Source organism: Hemitrygon akajei, chromosome 16 (assembly GCF_048418815.1).
Source record: "Hemitrygon akajei chromosome 16, sHemAka1.3, whole genome shotgun sequence".
Taxonomy (NCBI): domain Eukaryota; kingdom Metazoa; phylum Chordata; class Chondrichthyes; order Myliobatiformes; family Dasyatidae; genus Hemitrygon; species Hemitrygon akajei.
Genome location: NC_133139.1, coordinates 33891279 through 33913714, shown reverse-complemented (window position 1 = coordinate 33913714; position 22436 = coordinate 33891279). Strand labels below are relative to the sequence as shown.

General features: G+C 38.3%; 1 protein-coding gene across 1 annotated transcript in view; it reads right to left on the bottom strand.

Moving 5' to 3' along the window:
* Positions 1-3096: 3096 nt before the first annotated feature.
* Positions 3097-22436, bottom strand: part of wdr18 (WD repeat domain 18) — a 241671-nt gene continuing 222331 nt past the window's right edge. The window contains exons 8-10 of the mRNA XM_073068667.1: positions 19025-19191; positions 6873-6941; positions 3097-4547 (exon numbers count right to left, since the gene is read on the bottom strand). Of these exons, the coding sequence (XP_072924768.1) occupies positions 4419-4547; positions 6873-6941; positions 19025-19191 (365 nt within the window). The 3' untranslated portion in view covers positions 3097-4418. The remainder of the gene's footprint in view (positions 4548-6872; positions 6942-19024; positions 19192-22436) is intronic.

The window sequence follows — 22436 nt, the reverse complement described above, 5'->3', positions numbered from 1 at the left end:
CTGCTGATGGCATCAATGTTGGGGAGCTGTCGCACGAAGCCCTTTACCTCTGAACATTGCACAGCAAATTGAAATATAGGTTAAAATATTTTTGGACAATTTGACAGTATTACATACAGCATTGTATGTTTTCAACTCCTCTGAAACTGCTCTGCATTTCTACAGAACTGTCATCTGGACACTAAATTTAAGTTTCCACTGGATGAACCTGGCTATCAACAGACAATACCCTTCGAATGCTGAGATAATTAACACCACCTTTCCTCGTTGTATGCGTCTTCAGGCAATGCAGATTCAGAGTTATGCGAGGAACCTATTTCTACCAACTTCCCCTTATATGCGTCCAAAACTCAGTTATGCGAGAAGCACTGCTTTCCCACCAATACAAGTCACATGCGCACGCCTCACAGTCTGTCTCGCATTGGTTTTGGCAGCATGTGGATGTGTGATCTTGTGCTCTTAAACTTTTGTTGTTTTTACCTACGGTACAGTGATTTTGTGCTTGAAATATTTAACTATGCCCCCCTAAGCATCCGATGTCAAGTCCTGGACCATCAGCCAAGTGGCAGAAAACCACTTTAACACTTGAAAAAAAGTTGGAAATTATAAACAGGGCGGCGAAAGTAACACAGCTCTGGGACGCTACTTCGGCCTGGGTAAAGAAAAATGCTGAGAAAATAAAAAGTGCAGTGGTTGATTCATTACAAGTGTCTTCAAAGATTGTTACCAAAGTGCATAACCCAATTATGACAAAAATGGTGAAAATGTTGAGTCTGTACATTGAGCATGAAACAAAGAAAAAAACAACTTAGTTCCGATCATCTTCGTATGAAAGCTTTAGAAATTTATGGCCGCCTTTGTTTAGAGGGTAGTGAGGAAGTGTCAAGTGACATTGTTAGCTTTAATGCAAGTAGGGGATGGTTTTCTAAGTTTGTTAATCGTCACAGGCTTCACAACTTCACTGTGCGTGGTGAGCAGGCTAGTGCTGACCATGAAGTTGCTGAAAGTTACCCTGTGCTACCCAAGCAAATTTATGCTGAAAAACAAAATGCTGCCAAGCAAGCAACCCTCACCACTTTCTTCCAACCGGTGTCATCTCCTGTTGCCAGCAGTACTGAGAGTTCTGTGAGTCTTCCTTCACCCCTTGTCCTTGATGATCCTGACGACCCACAACCATCCACCTCATCCATGTAAAGCTGCCAGACACCACTGCACAACCACTCATTTCCCGGAGCCAACACACCTGCCACTGTTGGTGAGTACTGTACACCCCAGTATGTTAACTTTCTATGATTTATTATGTTGAATATTACCTTAAATTGATGAAATTTAATATGAATGTTACCTTGTGGTACTGCTTTTGTGTTGTATTGGTATGAAAATGTGAATAAATTACAGATAAAACATATTTAGGAAGCCCTCTGGAACGCATCCCTATTTTCTCCATTTAAATAATTATTAACATTATGCATCAACTTCGAGGAACGTATCCCCCGCATATAACATGGATAGGGTGGGATAATCTCTAAATTAAATTCCAAGCCACTTCAGGGAACTATAAAACACAGCTGGAAAATGGAATGAACAGGATTGCTCCAGAGAGCTGGCACAGACTTGATGGACTAATTAGCCTACTCTGTACAGTAATAACTCTACAACACTGATTATTTTAGTAGATTCTGCAACTTCTACTTACCATCATTCTGTTGTTAAAACAATTTACAATTCATTTTCAATATTTGACAAATACTAAGGCTTATCCTCCTGATATGAAATTGCTTGTGCAGCACGAACAGGCCTTTTCCACCCCTCCCCCATACTAAGTCACTAGGCCCACAAATACCAATACTAATCCTTTAGACCAACCATACCCTTACCAATCCATTTATCCCACCATACTCAAAGCAATCCATCCCCCCCCCCAATACCCATGCCAATCCTTTTAGCCCAGCATACCCATAGAAAATCCTTTTAGACCACCTTACCAATACCAGCCCACTTGGTCCCCCATACCCACACCAATCCTTTTGGCCCCCCACAGCCATACCAATCATTTTGGCCTACAATACCCACACCAATTCTTTTGGCCCACCATACCCACATCAATCCTTTTGCCAATCTACACTAATCACCTGTCTATATCTTTCACTGTTTTGTCCATTTAAGAGTCTGTTCTAAATACCTCTCATACATAGTCACTATATTCCACTACCTCCTCTGACAGCAAGTTAAGGATATCAACCATGTGTAAGAAACCATTGCTTCCGATCCCTTCAAAACACCTTCCTCTCACCTTAAACATATGCCCTTTACGATACATACTTATCATGAAACAAATGTCTTGACCGTCTACCATATCTATGCCTCTCATAATCTTATCCTTCTACCACATCACCCCCATGCTGCCTCCACTCCAAAGAAAACTAGCCCAGCAAACACAATCTCTTCTGTGACTAAAGTCTTCCAATCTAATCAACATCCTGGTGAATTCCCTGCATAGCTCTTGTGCAATCACATCCTGTTTGAAGTTTGGTGACCAGAACTGTACACAACACTTGTAAGATTCTAGAGCAGTTGGTGTAGTGCTGGTGTTGGAGGTGATCATGATGCTGCCTTTCTTCCAGATGACATTTATTTGCTCTGGGTAGAATCTGGAGACCACACACTCCAGTGTGGCCGTTTTCCTATTCCTGGCCTCTTCCTGAGGTGGAAGCTGTCAGGAATAAAGGTGGACAATTCTGTGCATTAGAAATGGAAAACTTCAGAACTTTACTGGAGATATTTCTATTGGTTGTGTTAGGTCAAGACAGATCACCAGTATATAACACTGCAATTTAGCTCATAACTATACAGAACGTGTGTTGAAATTTCACGAGTTTTTGCCTCATACTACTGTCCCTTATTTTAGATACACTGCAGGTCCTGTCATGATGCTGAATTAAATATTCTGTTGTGCTGTTCAGCTGACATCTTTACATTAATAAAAGAATCCTGGTGGTAAAAGTTAATATCAAATTCAAGTCAGAATGAGTACATTTTGACAAAGATAATCTTACTTCAGGCAGAATTAAGCACGTGCTGGATATAAAGTCAACATTCGGTGTTAACTTATTTATTTAAAAAATAATTGGACAAACGCCCCCAGAAATACACACTGAGAAAATGTTAATGGTACGAACAGGAACACATATACTGAGGTGAGAGTTGGGATTCTAACCGCTTTCATGAGTCAGCACACACACAAGATGTTCTTCCATTTACTGTTCAAAATAGGGCAACAGTACCACTGATCGCATTAGTTCCTTCAGTAACTATCTCAGCAGCACAATCTCAAACACCTTGTCTGAAGACCATTTTTGAGAATGCACAGAACTGGGTCTGTGACTGATTCACACTGCTCTGTGGAACTGGGAAATAAAAGGCAAATTCTTCAGAGGAAGAGGGGAAGGCACAAAGGCAGGATTCCTTTTAAGTAACCATATGAATACTGTATACGAATAGTCACACTTACTAACAAGAGCAGCATTTAGACAAGGTGTTGACCTGGACATCATTGGTTTAGATTATGGAATAAATCTTATTTCAGACTTAAGATATCTATAGTATTGTGAATTAAAAAGCTCAGGCCTTTGGCATAGAATTAGAAATTGTAAATATCTAAGCTTTGCCTTTTTGTGTACCATGGCATAAACCATCACAGTAAACTTTTAAGTCCATGTACTAATGAGTTTGTAAATATTTTCAAAAGGAATCAGAACTGACAACACCTCTGGCCTAACTTTCAGTTCCCCAAATCTCTGAAAATAAGACTATGTGCCAAAAGAGCTCAAACTGCCAGCACTTGGGTTGTGCACAGTCTGTATTCAGGTTACAAACTCCCAATTTATGCACAGTCCATACACATAAGCTCTTAGGAGACTGGAGGTATGGATTTTTGGGCTCTAGCTGGAAGCTTTTGCCAGGATCTGAGTTCATGGCTGCATTTCCGATTTGTGAACTGTCCAGGTTACGAACAGTATGGGGAGGACCTGAATGTAAGTTCTGTTGTATTTACAAATAGATTCTCAAAATGCAAACAAATTACTGCAAAAACAAAACTGTTGCAGGCCCAATGTTGATGGGCCTCTCCACACCAAAATTAGCAAATTTTGCAAGTTTATACTCAGCAATACCAATATTAGGAATCAACTTAGCTAAGACGAACACATGAACAATCTGAGTTAACTGGACCTGACTATGCAAACGGGTAGTAACACAGGAGACAAATGTCTCTGACCTCTGAAAGCTCAGTACAAATAATTCAAATTAAACAGACTTGTTTGAGTGTACCAATTCATTTTTCATAGCTGGTGCTGGTATATTACTAATATTTGACACTGAGAGCCACATAATTTGCAGCATTTTCTTTCTTCATCTCTTTACGTCTGTTTGGTCAGAACTTGCACTGAAAAATCATACAAGTCCCTATTGATCTTCTTCAATGTCTTCACTTCATCCTCCAACTCAGCCACTCTCATTTTTGTGTTCTCGCCATCTCCCAACATATGCTGCAAAGGCAAATTAAAATGTATCTGAATAATTTATTGCCAATAGCTTCACAGTTTTTTTAATACCACCAGTAATGATCTTAATTAGGTTGTCTGGAAGGATATAAATTACAAGTTAGATTCTGCTGGAAATTAAGTCAAGTTTAAAGACTATAAATACACAACAGGTCTCTCTGTATCTGGAAAGAAAGGAGGCCAGGTTGATTTTTATGTACACTCCAAAGATTGAGACCTCCATCACCAACAAAAAAAATATCTTTAAGAATGCAGGATGTGTTGCAATGTATTTCCAGCAAATCATTTTTTGTCATTTCAAAATAATTCTTCAGTTGCTTCAAATTAAAAGAAAATGTTTTTTTTAGCTATTGACTAGATAAAACGACTTGAAAATAACCTTTGGTGCATATCTTTGGTGCTAAGCAGTTTTTTAATTGAGAAACACAGGTGAAAGGTACTGGCACCATTTTAGAACTTGTCAGAGGAAACGATGACAGTATGAAATTGGAACTTCCACATCCTAGTAGTCAGTGAGATGAATCTTTATTTCACTATACTGAGCATGCATGAATATTATACAAATATTAAAAAGAAACAAATTAGCAAAGCAACTGAAAGCCAGAAGAATCAGAGAATGTGAGCAGAGTTCTTCATGCATGACAGTCTCTTATGGTGAAAGAATAGTATTTCCACAGGTTATCTTTTGTTTGCACATACAGTTGCAAGGAACACATTTGTAAGAACAGCACAGTGCCACAGCTAGTAGTGCCACTGCCTCAGCATCTGGGAACTAGGCTCATTCCAGACCCCGGGTGCTGTCCGTGTGGACTTTGTATGTTCACCTAAGGGAGCTCTGATTTCTTCCCACATCTAACATCCCAACAGCTTACGGGAAGGTTTGATGATTGGCCACTGAACATTGTCCTTGATGTAGGTGAGTGATAGGGCCTGGGCAGAGTAGATGAAAATATGTGGGGAGAATAGTAAGGTATTAGCATTGAATTATGGTAAATGGATGGGTGATGATTAGCAGAGTCAATGGGCAGAAGAGCTTGTTTCTGTGAAGTATCTCTACAACAGTAAAGTTTATATTTTGTATTAATTGAGATCAGGAATTATATTCCTCTGAAAAGAAACACCTTCTCAGTTTATACAGCCATTGTCAGAGCCAGTATAGTATCCTCTACGTAACACACTAATATTATACTATGTTACTTGAAGCAAATTTAGATTCTGAAAGCACTTTCTTGGTCCTAACAATTGTGTGGAAAATGCACTGCAACCATTTGTGCTAAAACACTGATGCGGGCAATGCTAGTACCAGCTTGCCACACCCTATGTCTATTACATCCCTAGGTTAAAAAACACTTTGGGACAGTACTGTGTTCTCCTCCTCAAAAGAAACAGCAGTTTTCTAGCTCCTGGTAGAAACTGAATGTAAAGCTCCATCTGCCATGCTGTTGCTTCATCGACCTGTGAGTGGGATCCTCAGCGGTTTTAAAAAACGCCTAGCAGTTACCAATCAGTAAGATAAAGCATAGCCATGGAGGTAAAGGAAAATGCGAGGGAGAACAATCTGTGTGTCCAACTTCCCACAATCAGCTGCTCTAATTCTATAAATGGTTCCAAGCTACCTAGAGACAAGGGATGATGAGTAGAGACAAAAAGAATCTAAGTTCATTGAGATGTTCATTCAAAGATCTTCATTTTAACCGTGATCTGCTGCAACAGTAATCTACCAGCTTCTTTTCACAATGCTCAAGATATCTGAAAACTCAGTATTCTTTAGACCATCAATAATCAGCCTTTAATTTATTACCTGCCATAAAGTAACTGGCATGATCTCACTCTGCAAACAACGTGGCAATGAGACAAACATCAGCCTGGCTTCCATGAGCAACATGTAAGTTTCAGTTTAAGTTGGAAGAGGGTGTAGGTAGTAATATTACACTTTTGGTACTGTATAATCCAATCCAATTTGTTATAGTTAGGATTTCACCCTGAAATGACCTATTCCAAGTATTTCACGCTTAGTTGCGAAGAAGCAGGTGCTAATTGACACAAGTTTTAGGAAAGCACATCTTTCCTAATTTTGAACGGCAATTTTGAACGGGTGCCGTCTCCTGTGCATATGCTTCTCTGTTGCCCATGGAAACCAGGCTGTTGTTCTTCTCTTTGAATAGTGTGCCATTGTTTTGCACAGTGGGCCCAGTTGATAGAAAATGGATTCATACTGAGAAAACTCATTTTGCAGAAAATCATTGGAGGCAGAATCTTATATGGAGTTTAAACTACACTTGACAAAGAATCCATTAAAGTGAGACAAACCTTATCAGCAGCAGCACACATAACAGAATACAACTGTTCAGATTTTTCCAGGTAGCTTTCCTGAGCCTCCTATTAAGAGACAGAAAAAGAAATTTAGAACAAAATCATAAATGCTTTTTTTCCTCCAAAAAAATAAGACAATAATTACTCCCAGCAAAAGATGCAACACTAAAGCAAAAATTCACCCAGTCCATTAACTACTTATTCAGAGACAAGAACATCTATGTTATCTGAGTATCGTAGATGTTATTGTTTTCCCTCAGCAAACAGATATTTCATATTTTAAAATAGGTCATACTGCAATGCTGTCCAAACCTAATGGTACTTAGATTGAAGTGTTTGGGAGGGAAGTGGGGCTAAGTGAGTTTACATAAATAATGAAATCACATTATGATCAATATACTGATATTGAAGAATCTAACCTTTGTCTTTATCCAAGGAAGAGACTGCACACTGAACAGTATCCAAAAGAAAGAGTATACTTGGGAACAATATTTCAGAGTGAGATGAGGCAAATAAATGATGTGCAATTGAAAGTGCGATAAATTTTGATTTGAAGAAATGAGGAAATGCATGCTGACAATGGGAAATTAGAAAGAACAAAAGGGGAAAGTTTAGAGGAATGATGATCCTAACAATACTTATAAATCAGGAAAAGATTCTGAAAGATTGAGACAGATAGAAAAGTTTCTAACAAAACTTCCAACAAACCCAAAGATACAGAGTTCTTACAACACAAAATACAATACTTTGGATACCAATACTTTCTTTGTGATGTGGAAATAGGTGATCCAACACAATGAGTATACGCCAGCTCTGAACATTCCCATCAGCTCCATCTCACAACATACAGTATTTCTCTGCAAACTCTTCTTTCATATAACACCTCCAACTCTACCCTTTGACTCTTATAACCAAACCAATTCTGTATCCAATTTGTCAGCTTGCCTTAGATTCCCAGTGCTTTAAATGTGGGAGGAAACCAGAGCACTTTGAGAAACCCACCTGAGGTTGTAAGGAGAACATGCAAATACCATGTAGACAGCACCCTGGGTCAAGATCAAACCCAGATGGCTGGAACTGTGAGGCAGCATCTTTAACTGATGGGCTACTGTGATGGGAATCAATCTCACTAAAGTATGTCTTTAGATACAAACTTTATTAATAAGCCTAATAGAAATGGGATTTTGTCTAGTTCTTAAAATCTAAGAGAGTCCAGTATATAAGCAACCTGATGTACTCATTCTATAGGAAGACTTCTCACCAACTAACATTTTATAAATTAGCTGCTTGTGCTTTCTTTCCTTTTCTGAAGGCACTGACTTGTTTTAGAATACAGGCTTCATTAGGATCTCTAGCTATATGGTGTGCAATCAAAAAGCCATTTGTGATGTGAACCATTTTTGCAAGTAATTTTTAAAGAATTCAATTGAACATTTCATTATAGTTGAGAAACCAGGCACTTTGTAGCACAGATTCCATGAGGCTTACTATTTTACCTTCTTGCTCAGTTACAGGTGATGGCATTACCCCATATTTGCCCCATCCCCTTGAGCACAAACTCCTAAGACACAATTTATCTCTTGCCAGTTTTCTAACTTCACACAATTTATTATAGAATAGGGAAGTGTTGATGTAAGGTAATGGTAAAAATGAGAGTTAAATGTCTGTGTACAAATTTGTGGGCTACAATATAGAAAGGGCACGAAATCCTGGAGAATGTACAATGTACGCATAATTAGCCAGTTGCTGCCAAAATTAGAATCAATAGTTATGAGAAATCCATAGATATGAGGTACTGGGATTATTTCCAATGGAACAGAGAATACCAAGCAATTTAATAAAGATTCTCAATATTATGAAGGATTTTGATTGTGAATAGGGAACCATTTTGTCTGGTTGGAAAGTTATTGGTAAGAGAGTCATTCATTTGAGGTTGATTTTGAGCATAAAGATCAATATTGGGAGAAAATTTCTACATGTAGGTAAACCCAGCTAGGGGGGTAAGAAAAGATAAGATGTTACACATCCATATAGTTTTGGGGTCAGTTCTACTGCTGTAATCCCATGACTGCATACTTCAATATTATACATCAGCCTGCTTTACACTTTCTCACCTATGACTCAAATCTTCAATGATGTAGCACTTAATTCAAAATGACAGTTTAATGCAGTACTAAGGGAACAATGCATCGTTTCTCTTCCTGACATTTTTAAAAATAAGGAACTAAACCAAAAGCTTATCTGTTTAAAATGGCAAACAACAAAATTTTTGGCATTACTTGAAGAGAAGTGACAAGGTTTTTGCCTTCTTCCTGGTCATCCGTGAAACAGTTTAAATCTCCTGTTCTTATGTCTCTTTTTTTCCTTTTCAAGGTGGCTGGGGTCCTGTCCAAGTACATTATATACAGTTGCGCTCAAACTACACTCTTCACAGGGGGGTTCTCACACATCAGAACTCGCCAAGCAGCCTAGGTTTCAGGATCTCCAGTACTGGCTTGGAAGACTTGCAGCTTTGGGGCATATTGGAGTATAAAAGTATAAATTTACCAAAACTATGAAGTCGGTTCTGAGCTTGCTCTTATTTGCTATGAATGTACTCAATTTAGTAGAATGAAATCTTAGGAATGTAGAGGTAACTAAAGAGCTAAAGAAATGTAGATTAGAACATTGCTCAGTTCTGAGTTTTCCTATTTGCTATGCATGTACCCAATTTGGTAGGAGACTGCAGTCTGAAGATGACAATGGTGTGTTAAAGAAAGGTAGGTAGCTAAGAGATGTAGATTAGAACATTGCTCAGTTCTGAGTTTATTATTTTCTATGTATGTATTCAATTTGGTAGGAGACAGAGATCTTAAAAATGTGGAAGACAATGGTGTGTTAATGAGAGGTAGCTAAAGAACTAAAGAAATGTAGATTAGAACATTGCTCAGTTCTGAGTTTATTATTTGCTATGCACAGTGTACGTGCAGCACGTGTAAAATACAACTAGAGTTTGCTTTAAAAGCTGCTGTGTCCCGAGGATCGGGGGGGGCAATCAGCGACTAGTTCAATGACTGTCTCAGCTTTGATTTGCAAATTAAAGTTTAACCCTTCTTGAAGAATCTTCTGCGTCTCCTGGTCATTTGTAAGGCACGAAAAACCACGACAGGCACAGCCTTGTGGATGATCCAATTCCTCGCCGATGTCGCTGACTGAGCTTCATGGGAGATTGAAACATTGAGACAGTGGGCGCAGCTGTCAGAGGCTTCTGCTCTCAAGCAATCTCTCTCTCTCAATGATAACAGAGTTAACTGATTCCTGTCGGGTGGGAGGGGGAGGGGAGAACTTGAATAACAGATGCTGCAGATTGTCAGAACAGTGAGCAGTTTGCCTCCCCTTTCACTATGACAAGAATGATATTTCTCCTGCCTGCTGAGATGTTGAAGTGTTGGGATGGATAGTAGTTTTTGATGGGCTCCAGATCATGGTCTCTGGGGGCTTGCTACAGCTTGTATGGGCGATGTTGGGAGAGGTTGATGCTTTTGCTACTGCTTATGCATGGGAAGGGGGGTGTTTTTGTGGTTATAATGTTTTTCTGTCATGTATTCGTTGGGTTTTTATTTGGTTTTGTGGATGTCTGCAAAGACTAAGGATTTCAGATTGTAAACTATATACATTCTCCGACATTAAATTGAACCATTCCTCCTGGTGTTCTGACCCACATGCTCCCCACCAAACAAAGAAACACTAATTCAATGCAAATACTGCTTCTTGCATTCAAATTGTTTACCTACTGAGTTATAGTTCAACAGTAATTGATAGCAAAGCATCATGGAACATGATGAAGGTAGGATAAATTTCAAGTTCATTTATTTTTTATTCATTATATACCTTAAATGAAGATGTTCTTGTTCTGTTCACTGTAACATATACAAGTACATTTAAATCGACGAGTTACAAAGCATTTTTTATGTCTGGAAACTATCAGTTAATATTATTTCCTCTCTGGCCTTCAATAAATTTAACAATTCTTCTCAAATTATACATAAACTAATGACTTAAAACACTGTTAAAAGGTTTCTGGCATCTTTGATTTCTGAACGTAGCATATCTCTTGCTATTGATTTTTTTTTAAAAAATAGGATACACGATAATTTAGCTCATACTAAAAGCCATTATCATGAAGAGATATTTATGTTAAACAACTGCATGCTGCATACCATGGTTGCAGTCTATTCCTCCAGTCAGTTGTAGAAGGTCCCTGGTCCCGTTCGGAGTCACTGTACCATCCCCCAATCTACCAGTCAAGATGTCACTAAGCTGTGATGTTTGTTGAGGTCATGGCTCAAACTTAATTGCATGTTTTAGGTTTCATATGGATAGTTTTAAGGACAGCATGGAGAGTCTGTCGTCAGGAGCAGTAAATGAAGAGTCAAGGACAGGAGACGGTAGTCAGGGCCCAGGTTGGAGTGCTCCAGGATAGTCAAAGGTCAGCAATCTCTTGGGAATGGGTGGGCAGGCAGAGGACAAAATCCAGCAATCCCCGTGGTCAGTGGACCCCAAGAATGAGGCCTGATGACTCACCTATCGCCCCCAACACCTGGGGCAGTGAGTCCTGGGGTTGAAAATTCATGGAAGAATTAGCACCAAATTCAATGTCTCATGATCCGTGAGTACTGGGGTCAATACAGGAGGTCAAAGACCAAAGTCAGCAAGGTCAAGGCCCCAATGTGAAAGCATCTGAGTCGGCGTATCCAGAGGCCCAAGATTGTGAGGTCAAGACTCCAGGCTATTAACAGGAGGTTAGAGGCCTGATATTTGCGAGTCTGAGAATCCGGGATCAATAACTGAGATCGGAGACCTGGAGGCAGCCTGTCCTGGGGTTGGGTGCCTGTAAATGTGTGTGATGGGTGGGTGGGTGGGTGGAAGGGTGGGAAAAAGACTTGCTTTGCTCTTGTTATTTTGTTTTATTGCTGTTGTTGCTTGTGATGTTCTGATGAACCTCATGAGCATGCTAGTTTGGTGCCGACATGTGTAGCGACATTTGCGTGATGCTCCCAGCATATCTTTGGGTTGCGTTTGTTATTAAAGCAAACGATGCATTTTACTGTATGTTTCAATGTATGTATGATAAATAGATGAATCTGAATGGTAACTACTGACAAGTCTCACAAATCAAGACCCTTGCCACTCTAAATTCAGAGAAAGAGGGAAAGAGAGATTTGAGGTAGGAATTCTAATGCCTGGGGCTTTGGCAACTAAAATCACAGTTGCTAGAGGTGAAGTGATTAAATTCAGGAAGGTTCAATGACAAATTTGGAGGCTTGCAAGTACCTTGGAGGGCTGAAGGAGATGGGGAGACAAGTGTCTGGAGGGATTCCAGAACAAGGATATGATTTTTTTAAAAATTGAGCAGTTGCTATATTGGAAGGTGATGAGGTGATAAACAAATAGAACAAGACAAGGTTACTGCAGCAAAGGTTATTTAGGCTGTATCTACAGAATTTTTTTTGCATTACAATAAAACTCCATTTTCTCTTTTCCAATTTATCAGATCTCAACCAACTTGGCAGCAAGGAAGTTACTATTCTGTTTGGGTCATAGTTTCAGGAAAGTAAAACCAAGGTCAGACAGGAAAAACTTGAAGAACTACAGGGGGAGTCATCACACACATAAGAACAGGATCTCACATGTTGATTCTTCACCCAAAAGGCTCACACTTGAAAATTGTTAAACTGGATAAACTTCTGGAGGGTTGCCAACCACTGTGAAGTTATAGCAAAGAAAAATCCACAGAAGAGGGGAGAAAAATTACTTTGGATGGATGGACCTTGAAGTAGAAAATAGCAAAAACCCATCACTTAACATCAAACAGTGCATTTATCTAAATTGTTAAAACCACTCCACTTCCTGCCAAGTAGGATACACGTCATTATAGGAATTATCCTTCCCTAACAACTGCTCTTGGAAGAAATTTAAATCCCAGTGGAGTCTATCTGAAACCTGGTGCAATGCCAGGGAAAGAAAGAAACTACATTATGCTTTTTCATAACCATGATGCATAAATATAAAGTTTATTTATTTTATTTAGAGATACAACATGGCAAAAGGCTCTTCCAGCCCAGTGACACCGTGCCACCCAATTACACCCATTTGACAAATTAATCAACAAATTCTACATCTTCGGAATATGGGAGGAAACTGGATCATCTGGAGGAAACATACATGGTCATGGGGAGAGCATACAAAGTCCTTACACACAGCAGCAGGAATTGAACCCATGTCACTGGTGCAGTAGTAGCTTACACTAATGTTATGCTACTGTGCCTGTTTCAATGATTCAATAGATTTTGCACCTGTACCTTATAGAATTTCAAATAAGTCTGCTTGGAAACTTGCAATTACTTAAAATCGGTGCATGCTGATTACTTTTTGTAGATACTTATCAGTCTACCTATTAAGGTCTATCTGAAAGATATGGAGAGAAAGATAGTCAATGAGTGGGGAGACAAAGAATTTCAGGCACAAAGGAACTATTACTCTGAATAGTCTGCTGTTGGTTTTAAAATGTATTTACTATTCTACTGCTAAAAGGAGATATTAAAACTTAACTATTGAAATATAAATATCAGCTTTGTACTATTAATGTTCAATAGTTCTGTTTGGCATTAATCAATGTCTGGTCATGTCAGAAAAAAATGCTGGAATTGGTTATAAGTGTAGCCTTCTTTTCATCCCTTTGCAGCTCCTTGTAATCCATAATCATAGGTCGCAAAGAAAAATTCCTATAACATAAATGGCATTCTATATTTATGAGTCCACTTACTAAGTGCTACTTAACCATATGCGACTATCAAGCTACAGTTAAATGTTATCTTCATTGCTGCACTCTATGGAATTTCAATAAAAAAAGAGGGAAAGTCAACTGCATGCAGCATTAGCAGTTGTGCTGTTAGGTTAATTCTAAATGTGGTGGCATTAATCTAGAAGTAGAGTAGGCTTTTTTGTTAGAGGAAGTGGATGCAGGGGGAGGAATTTTGACATAATACTGGATGTTTCTTGTTTAATTCTCAAAGCTAGCCTACTTACTGTCAACACTAGTGAGATATACAGCCACAAATACTGCAGCTCAAAATGCTCTTCTAGGGAGGGCAACATCTGTAACGTTACACATGCATACATTTTATAGTTGAAGTTGACAATTTTCTCATCTCATTTTACAAAATTGCTGGGTGTACTGTCACAGGGAAACGTTCATGCTATTGAAAGCATTTTTTTCAATAAAAGCAAATCTGTTTCTGTGTCTGAATCTCACTTGCACCATAGATGCCAACAGGGAAATGTAGAAAGAGAGAGTCTACATTTGCCTCAGGAGAAGCAAACCCTAAGCAAGGGAAGGGAAATAAACATTAGTCCAAACTGCTGCTCTGATTACTGTCCCTCCTAGAAAATGATAATGCGTAGATGCATCAAGACTTGATTATGATGACATTTGCAAAATGCCAATTGATGCTTATTGAACTCAATGTGTCCATATGGGGGTGGAGGAAGTGCCTGTACATTAATGAATTAGAGAGGATCCAATAGAATTAAAAGTACATCAACAACACCAAACGCAATAAAGCAGGGGATTAGTCTATAACATTCAGCAGAGTTGCACTGTCATCAAAACTGCTGTAATAAGTTAAGGAATACAAGCTCAATATATTGGAGCTCAACCCCCCCTTATTCTGTGGGGGGGGGCAAAATGTACAAATCTCAAAATGAGGCAGAATTTGTTATACTGTAATGGTTACTGTTCATTTACCCTCTTCAACCAGTAATACCACAACAATAAGATACGCTTCATACAACCTATGCAATTAATGGGTGAAGCAGAAAGATAAATCAGTGTCTGTATGTCTGCCAGACTGCACTTTACAACCTGTGACACAAGATTATAGCAGATATTGGATTCACAATGTATTAGTTATTCATTTAAATTGTGAACCACGACAGGACAAACACAACAAAATGGATTTCAAGTACAATATTTGAAGTCCTACTCCGATCAATGGGTGACCAGGATCCATTTTCTTTAACTTCCCAGTCCACTAGCTATTCTTGGGATATTGTCCCATGGGAACAGCCCTCTGCCACCCGGAACTTGCTCAAGCGGTCATTACTATTTTGTAAACCTAAAACATCATGGTTGCCAGGCTCTAGGATTGTGGAGGACTGTGGATAAAAGGTCGTTAACCAATAATGTAAATGAAGGCATCCCAGCAGGTTAATAAATGGTGATTAAATGCTGTATATTTTGGCTGTTTTCTCCAACACATATGACATGAGGTCAATTGTATTGCTTCTATAACATATTCAGCTAAAAAATACAGAAGGCTAGGACTGAAAATGTGTAGAGATTTACATCTTTGCAGGTCATTAAATTGATAACTTCTTTGCCAATTTTCAATGCCTCTATGATGTTCTCATGTCCCAAAACATCAGCTTACTGAATTCCATCAGTGCATACTCTATAGGTAGGAGTTCCACAACTAGAATTCTTATGATAGAAATGTAGGCATTGTCGCCTTTGTCCCATTAAGAAATAACATTTATATCTTGAGATTTACTGCCTCAGGATGCTCCAAAACATGTAAATTCAGCCGTTAAACAGATATAAGAGAAATTAATGTAAGTAACTAACTTTCTCCAAAGCAGCAAACAAATTATTAATTTTATTCTTCTTTCAAAACCTATAAGCATTCAAAAATTAAATTAAATGTAAAGAACTAAAACATTTAACTTGTCACTTGCAATTATGCACTGCTCTATGAATTCCAGTCATTAACCAAAAAATTATTAATAAGGTACATATTGCTCTACAGGATTGACAAAATGAAACAGGGATAAATGCACCAACTGCGGCAGAGAATTCTAGTACTTACAGTGTAAGCAGATGCTCTTGTATGAAACACAAGATAGTAGCAATTTAAGCAGGAATGGGCCATTCAATCAGATTGTGACTCCTCTTTCACTTAGGTGCCAACTTACTGCACTATCCCCATATTCCTTGACTCCCTTAATATTTAAAATCTATCATTCTGTGTCTTAGTTACATTAACAACCAAACCTCCACAGTCCTCTTATGTAATAATTTTAATGATTTACTATTCCTATGGTTCTCAACTCTGTTGTAAATGACCAGCCTTCCATTTTGAGATTCTAGGCATTCCAGCCAGAGGAAACAACAGCAGAACATTACTATGTCAAACCACTTAAAAATTTTGAACATACAATATTTTGCTGGTGTCTGCCAAACCTTTCCTCATACAATAAACCAAGCTCCCCTGAAAAATAAGATGGTGGGTTTACTGTAAGTATATTCTAAATCAAGGAAACCATATCTATATACTTCAAATACAGTCTCATTATGGCTGTACCTCTTGTAATCAAATCTCCTTGCAATAAAAGATCAAAATACTATCTGCCTCTATTACTGCTTTGTGATCTCCAAGTTAACATTATCCACCAACCAGCCAGCAATAAAAATTTGGAATGCGCAGTAGACAAGAGTTGAAGCAAGTCTGGAGAAGAGTCAATGGAGCATATGAAGACATATGCAAATTTTAAAATCAATACATGGGAGGTCAAAGTGCTGAGAAATTCAGATGTGTTGCGAATCTTAGATGTAGACAATCATTTGGGGATTTATGTAGAAAAGCTGGCCAGGGAAATTGTCTAGTAGTAGCAGTATTATGATAGTAAGGAGATGGGAGTAGACAGTCTTGGAGATACAGTAAACATGAAATCAGAAGGAATATATTGATCTGTAGTCTAAAAAAAAACCACAGAGTACAACTGGCCAATTTTACAAACACATTTGAACTTGCCTCTTTCTGAAACATTAAGTTCTAAATGGAAGTTTCTGTTTTTTTTTTAAATCAATTTTTGTTTAAAATCAAATGTTTGTAGGAAACCATGGTATAAAGCATAGCAAATAATTTACATAATGTAAATCCAATTAAGCAGTGATGTTTCTTGACACCAATCACTTTTGATACTTGATATCCAAACTAAAATTCCAATGTTAAATATTAAGTTGCAAGTTACTGCAATATTTCAATCAAATCAAAACACATAACATTTTCTAACTTTGTTGTTCCGGAAATTGACAAAACAGACAATATGACCAATTTGCTGGTGCTTTACTGCAGAATCAGCAATGAGGTAGTGCCTGGCACAGCTAATAATAACATTAGAGACATAAATGAGAATTGCTGGATAATCTACAGTAATTACTGCACCGTCTTAAAATGTATAAGCAGCAGTGTCTTCAACCCTCTCAATTTGATGTATCATATATTTTAATCCTTTTATTTTGAACTGCTTTTTGACTAGTTGGTTTTGCAGTGTTGTTTGTTGGAAGGCTCAGTACCTGACATTGACAAAGGAGATTTTAAAGCCAAGTGTTGGCACACTGAGCGGGTAGGTCAGCAGGGCAAGAGACAGACAAGCTGTGGAGTTTCAAATTAACTACTTGGCTTGAAAAAAAGTGAAATTTGGAATTAGATAGGGCACACAGTCAATGCTGTGAAGTTAGAAGGATGAAACTGTGATAATGGATTGCTTTTTTTAAAAAGTTAAAACTCAATTCAAAGCTGGACCAAACACAATGCATGATGAATGCATACCTTGTGATTCAGCATACACAAGAAACCTAGGAAAGGTGGTGGTAATGTGGAAGTGGCCACGCAAAGTTGATGTGAAAAAGGCAGATATTGTTAATTAGCACAAAGATCCTTAATTGGATCAATCTTGTTAAGAGCTTGATAACACATTCACTGAACTAAGAAACCAGGTAGCAAGACGTGGCTGTGGATCACCTCGGATCACATGATAAGTACTCTGTGCTTGCAGATAGGGCCATGAGATAGAAAGAAAAATTTTAGCCATGAGCAGTTCCGGAGCTGGATTCCAGACTGGATATGCACAGCAAATTGAACCAAAGAGAGTTTGTTCCATGGAACTCAATCACGGCAAAGATTGTGGAAGGGAATTTGGCACAGGATAGCTAGGCTGAAATAAATATATATGGTAAAAAGGGAGAAACTTTCATATCCATCCAATTGTGGCAAATTTCCATAGATACTGAACATCTGAAAACAAAGTTGAAAATAGCAAGTCTGTGGAGAAACAGATGAAGGGTAATTGAAAATCTCAACAGATTAGCAGTATCAGTGGAGAAAGAAAAATACAATTGGATTATCAATAGCAGGACTAGCCAGTTCCCATATAAACTGTTAGCTGAAATAAAGCTTGATGAAGCTCATACCAAAATGAAAAACAATATCCTATGTAAGTTTCAGATACAATACATGGCAAGTCTTAGGCACACATATATATAGGAGCTAGGGTATAAGACTTGCACAGTACTGTAGTAATTTTATGTATTGCATGGTACTACTGCTGCTGCAAAAAAACTAATTTCATGATATGTATGAGTGATGATAAACCTGATATGGATCCTTGACATGGATTGATAGTGGGAAGGGGGCAGGGAGATGAGAATCATGGTTGGGGTAAGGGGAAAGGAGAGGGGAGGAAGCAGGAAGCACCAGAGAGACATTCTGTAATGTTCAATAAACCAATTGTTTGGAATCAAGTGACCTTGCCAGGTGTCTCAGGGTTGAATATACCTGTATCTGCATCAGTCCCCTTCCCTGGCACTCTTTCTCTGCCACCTATCCTACACCCCTCCCGCGGTGTACCACCCTTGCCATTCCAAACATCCTTTGCTCCTGCCAGATTTACAATTTCTCACTCCTCTCCATTTTGACAAATACAGTACTGCACAGGAATCTTATGTACCCTAGCTATATATACTGTATGTGCCTAAGGCCATCTCACAGCACTGTATACTATTCCATTACATTAAGGGCATATAGTATAATTAGTGTAGGTGAATCTGTTTAATTGTTACTTTATAATAGATCTCAATAAATTGAAAGATATTTCTATTTTTCTAGCTGCAGAAAATCTACTCAACATCAAATTACTGGCTTTCTTTCCAGTAGAAGTACAAAACAAAAAGCACAATGCCTGGAGTGTAATGGAGCAGTCAGTCCAATTTTGCACAATATCACTATGGAATGTTTGCATCAAGGTACAAAACACAGTAAAAATCGTACCTTCTGGCCATGCTGAAGACACATGGTTATAGCACATCCTTCTTCATTTTCTGTTATCTCAGAGCTGCGTACATGTTTACTAAATTTTGGGAGATTTGTGCTGGGTCTGCAGTCAGGGTTAAACATGTTAGCTGAAGCAATCATCAGAAAGGCATTTGTTACTGGCCCTAGAAATAAATACAATGAATTATTATAAAATGGATAGTACTTAACATTAGTCACTGCGAATCTATTCCTTATTTATACATACTTTGGATCAAACCAGTAGATAGAGCTAACCATTATTAACTTATGGAAAACCTGTATCTATATAAAAACATAAATGCAATTCCTTGAATTTTGCCCAAATGCAAATTATGATTCCTTCCATTGGTAGAGTGATGTCAATGTTGTTGAATGAAAACATTAACCCAATTCAGGGAGCTAGCATCAATACAAGAAAATACCAGATCAAGTTTGATAAAGAGAAAAAGAGAGCAAGAGCAAGACAGCAGAACAACAAGGCAGTTAAAGCAAGAGCAAGGACAGACATACACCAAACTAATAAGTCTTTTAGGGGTTCAAAATAAATGTATCCTTGTATGAAATATTACATAATTATTTCATTTTGATATTACTAACTACATGTTAGACAGTCTTCTAATACGGAACTGAGAAAGTTTTTCAAAAATATATATAAATACTGGAAATACATATTAGCATCCAAAAGAAAAAAAAATGTTTCAGGAAGAGACCGTCTTTTGCATTAAACCTACATTTGTGGATATAGTTTTGAGTTAATTATTAAAAATGAGCAGTCTGCTAATATTTAATTATTGATTAAAGTCAGATATTTTAAGACAAAAACTATTACATTTTTTTAAAAAAACTTCTTTGCAGTCTCCAACGCTCAGTAATAAATGAGTTTGCAACCATAATACTTGAATATTTAATGATCTAGAAAATGCAATGTTCTTTTTAGTTTCCATTGTTAGCTTTCATTTTACTTCTTCTAAAAATGTTAATTCTTTCTGGTTTAGCTCAATAAGTTCTGACTGCCTTTTTGCATGTTGTGCATGTAACTGCTCTTTTACAAGAAAACCCTAAAATAAGTGATACATCATTTTTCAGAATGCATTCAATCATCGGTTATGGATGTGGCAGATTGGGACAGCTTTTATGGCTGCCCTTGAACTCAATGGGTTGCAAGACAATTTCAAAGAGTAGTTACGAGCTAACCACATCGGTGGGTCTGGAATAACCCGTTATAGCTTGCAGGCTTTCCCTGCAAACCAAACAATCATCCATTACTTTCTCAGATATCTGTTGGAGCATAGTGATGTCAGACACTCACATAACCAGTCTTAGCATTTTCTATTGTGCACTCTATTCGAAGCTGAGATAGATTAGTCACTCAGCAGATTAGCACTCATATGATTGACTTCGCTATCATTAAAGTAGGTGTAGTTGGAGCCTCCCTCTCTTGTTTGCAGGTTAATTGTCCACCACTGTTCATGACTGGATGTGACTGGACTACAGACGTTTCAGACATTAGATACGATCATGCTGTTCTGGAATCAGTTAGTTCCATGCAGTATTATTTAGGTTCTGCATTTGTAGATTAACCAGTTTAGCAATTCATTTCAACATATCTCTGGTGCTGCCTAGTATGCCCTTCAACACACTTCATTAAACCAGGTTTGGACACCTGGATTGGTGTTAATTGTGAAGTGTGGTGGAAGCTGTACCATGAGAAACAGTGCAATATTATTCTGCCATGGCTATTGGCAAACAACACATCTTGTATGGCCAATTTTAAGTTTCCAAATCCATTCCAAGTCTATCCCTTTCAGGGTGAAGGTAACATGATTTCAGTGTAAATGCCATTCCTGCCAATGCCCCCATGAACAAATGCATCAACAAATTTAGATTGGTGAGGATAAAGTCAGATTGACTTACACTGGTGCTGGCTCAGTCACCATCAGCCACGGACTCTGTCTGCAGCTATGTGTTTCAAGACTTGGTCAGCTGTAGTGTGACTGAACCCTTCTTAGTGTCAGAAATCCCCACACTGATTACATTCAATGACCTCCTTTTACCTCTTCAAAGTCTTGGTGTCATAAAAGCAGAGGGATGTGCAATACAGAATACATACAGAAACAGGACCTTTAGCCCACTGTGTTCATGCTATTCATCAAATACCCATTTACATTAGTCCCAGTTTTCTAGCCTGCAGTATCATGGCATTTCAAATGCTCATCTATACATCATAGCCAGCAAAGCCCATCTCCATCAACACCTCAGAAGCGGGCTCTAGATACCTCAGGTCAAAAATTCTTCCCTAAGTCACCAGCATAAAGGTATTAGTTATACCTTTGTAGTTAAAGACGTTTCTGCTAAGAGGAAAGGTTTATCTTTGTCTACACCACCTTTGACTCTCAGAATTTTGCATATCTCAATCAGGCCCTTCTTCAGCCTTCTCCAGTCAGTCATACAACATGGAATTAAGCCCTTCAGCCCATGTAGACCAAGATAATCATCTAAACTAGTGGCATTTATCCATATCCCTTTAAATCTTTCCTATCCACGCGTTGTTTTGATATCAGAATTGAGTTTATTACCACCAGCATGTGATGTGAAATTTGTTAACTTAGCAGCAGCAGTTCAATGCAATACATAAGCTGGGAGGGAGGGAGGGAGGGAGGGAGGGAGGGAGGGAGAGAGAGAGAGAGAGAGAGAGAGAGAGAGAGAGAGAGAGAGAGAGAGAGAGAGAAATAATAAATAAAATAAAAGCATAATAATAAATAAACAAGTAAATCAATTATGTATATTGAATACTTCTTTAAAAATGTGCAAAAACAGAAATACTGTATATTAAAAAAGTGAGGTACTGTCCAAAGATTCAATGTGCATTTAGGAATCGGATGGCATAGGGGAAGAAGCTGTTCCTGATTCGCTGAGTGTGTCTTCAGGCTTCTCTATCTCCTACCTGATAGTAACAATGAGAAAAGGACATGCCCTGGGTGCTGGAGGTCCTTAATAACGGACGCTGCCTTTCTGAAACACCATTCTCTAAAGATGTCCTGGGTACTTTGTAAGCTAGTGCCCAAGATGCAGCTGACTAGACTTTTGCAGCTTCTTTCAGTCCTTTGCAGTAGCCTCTCCATACCAGATAGTGATGCAGCCTGTCAGAATGCTCTCCACGGTACAACTATAGAAGTTTTTGAGTGTATTTATTGACATGCCAAATCTCTTAAAACTCCTAATAAAGTATAGCCACTGTCTTGCCTTCTTTATGACTACAGTACATCAATATGTTGGGACCAGGTTAGATCCTCAGAGATCTGAGGATAAATAAAAGAGAAGTATAACATAGCAAAGATGAGCGGGAAACCAGAGGACTGGGAAGCTTTTAAAGAGCAACAGAAGATAA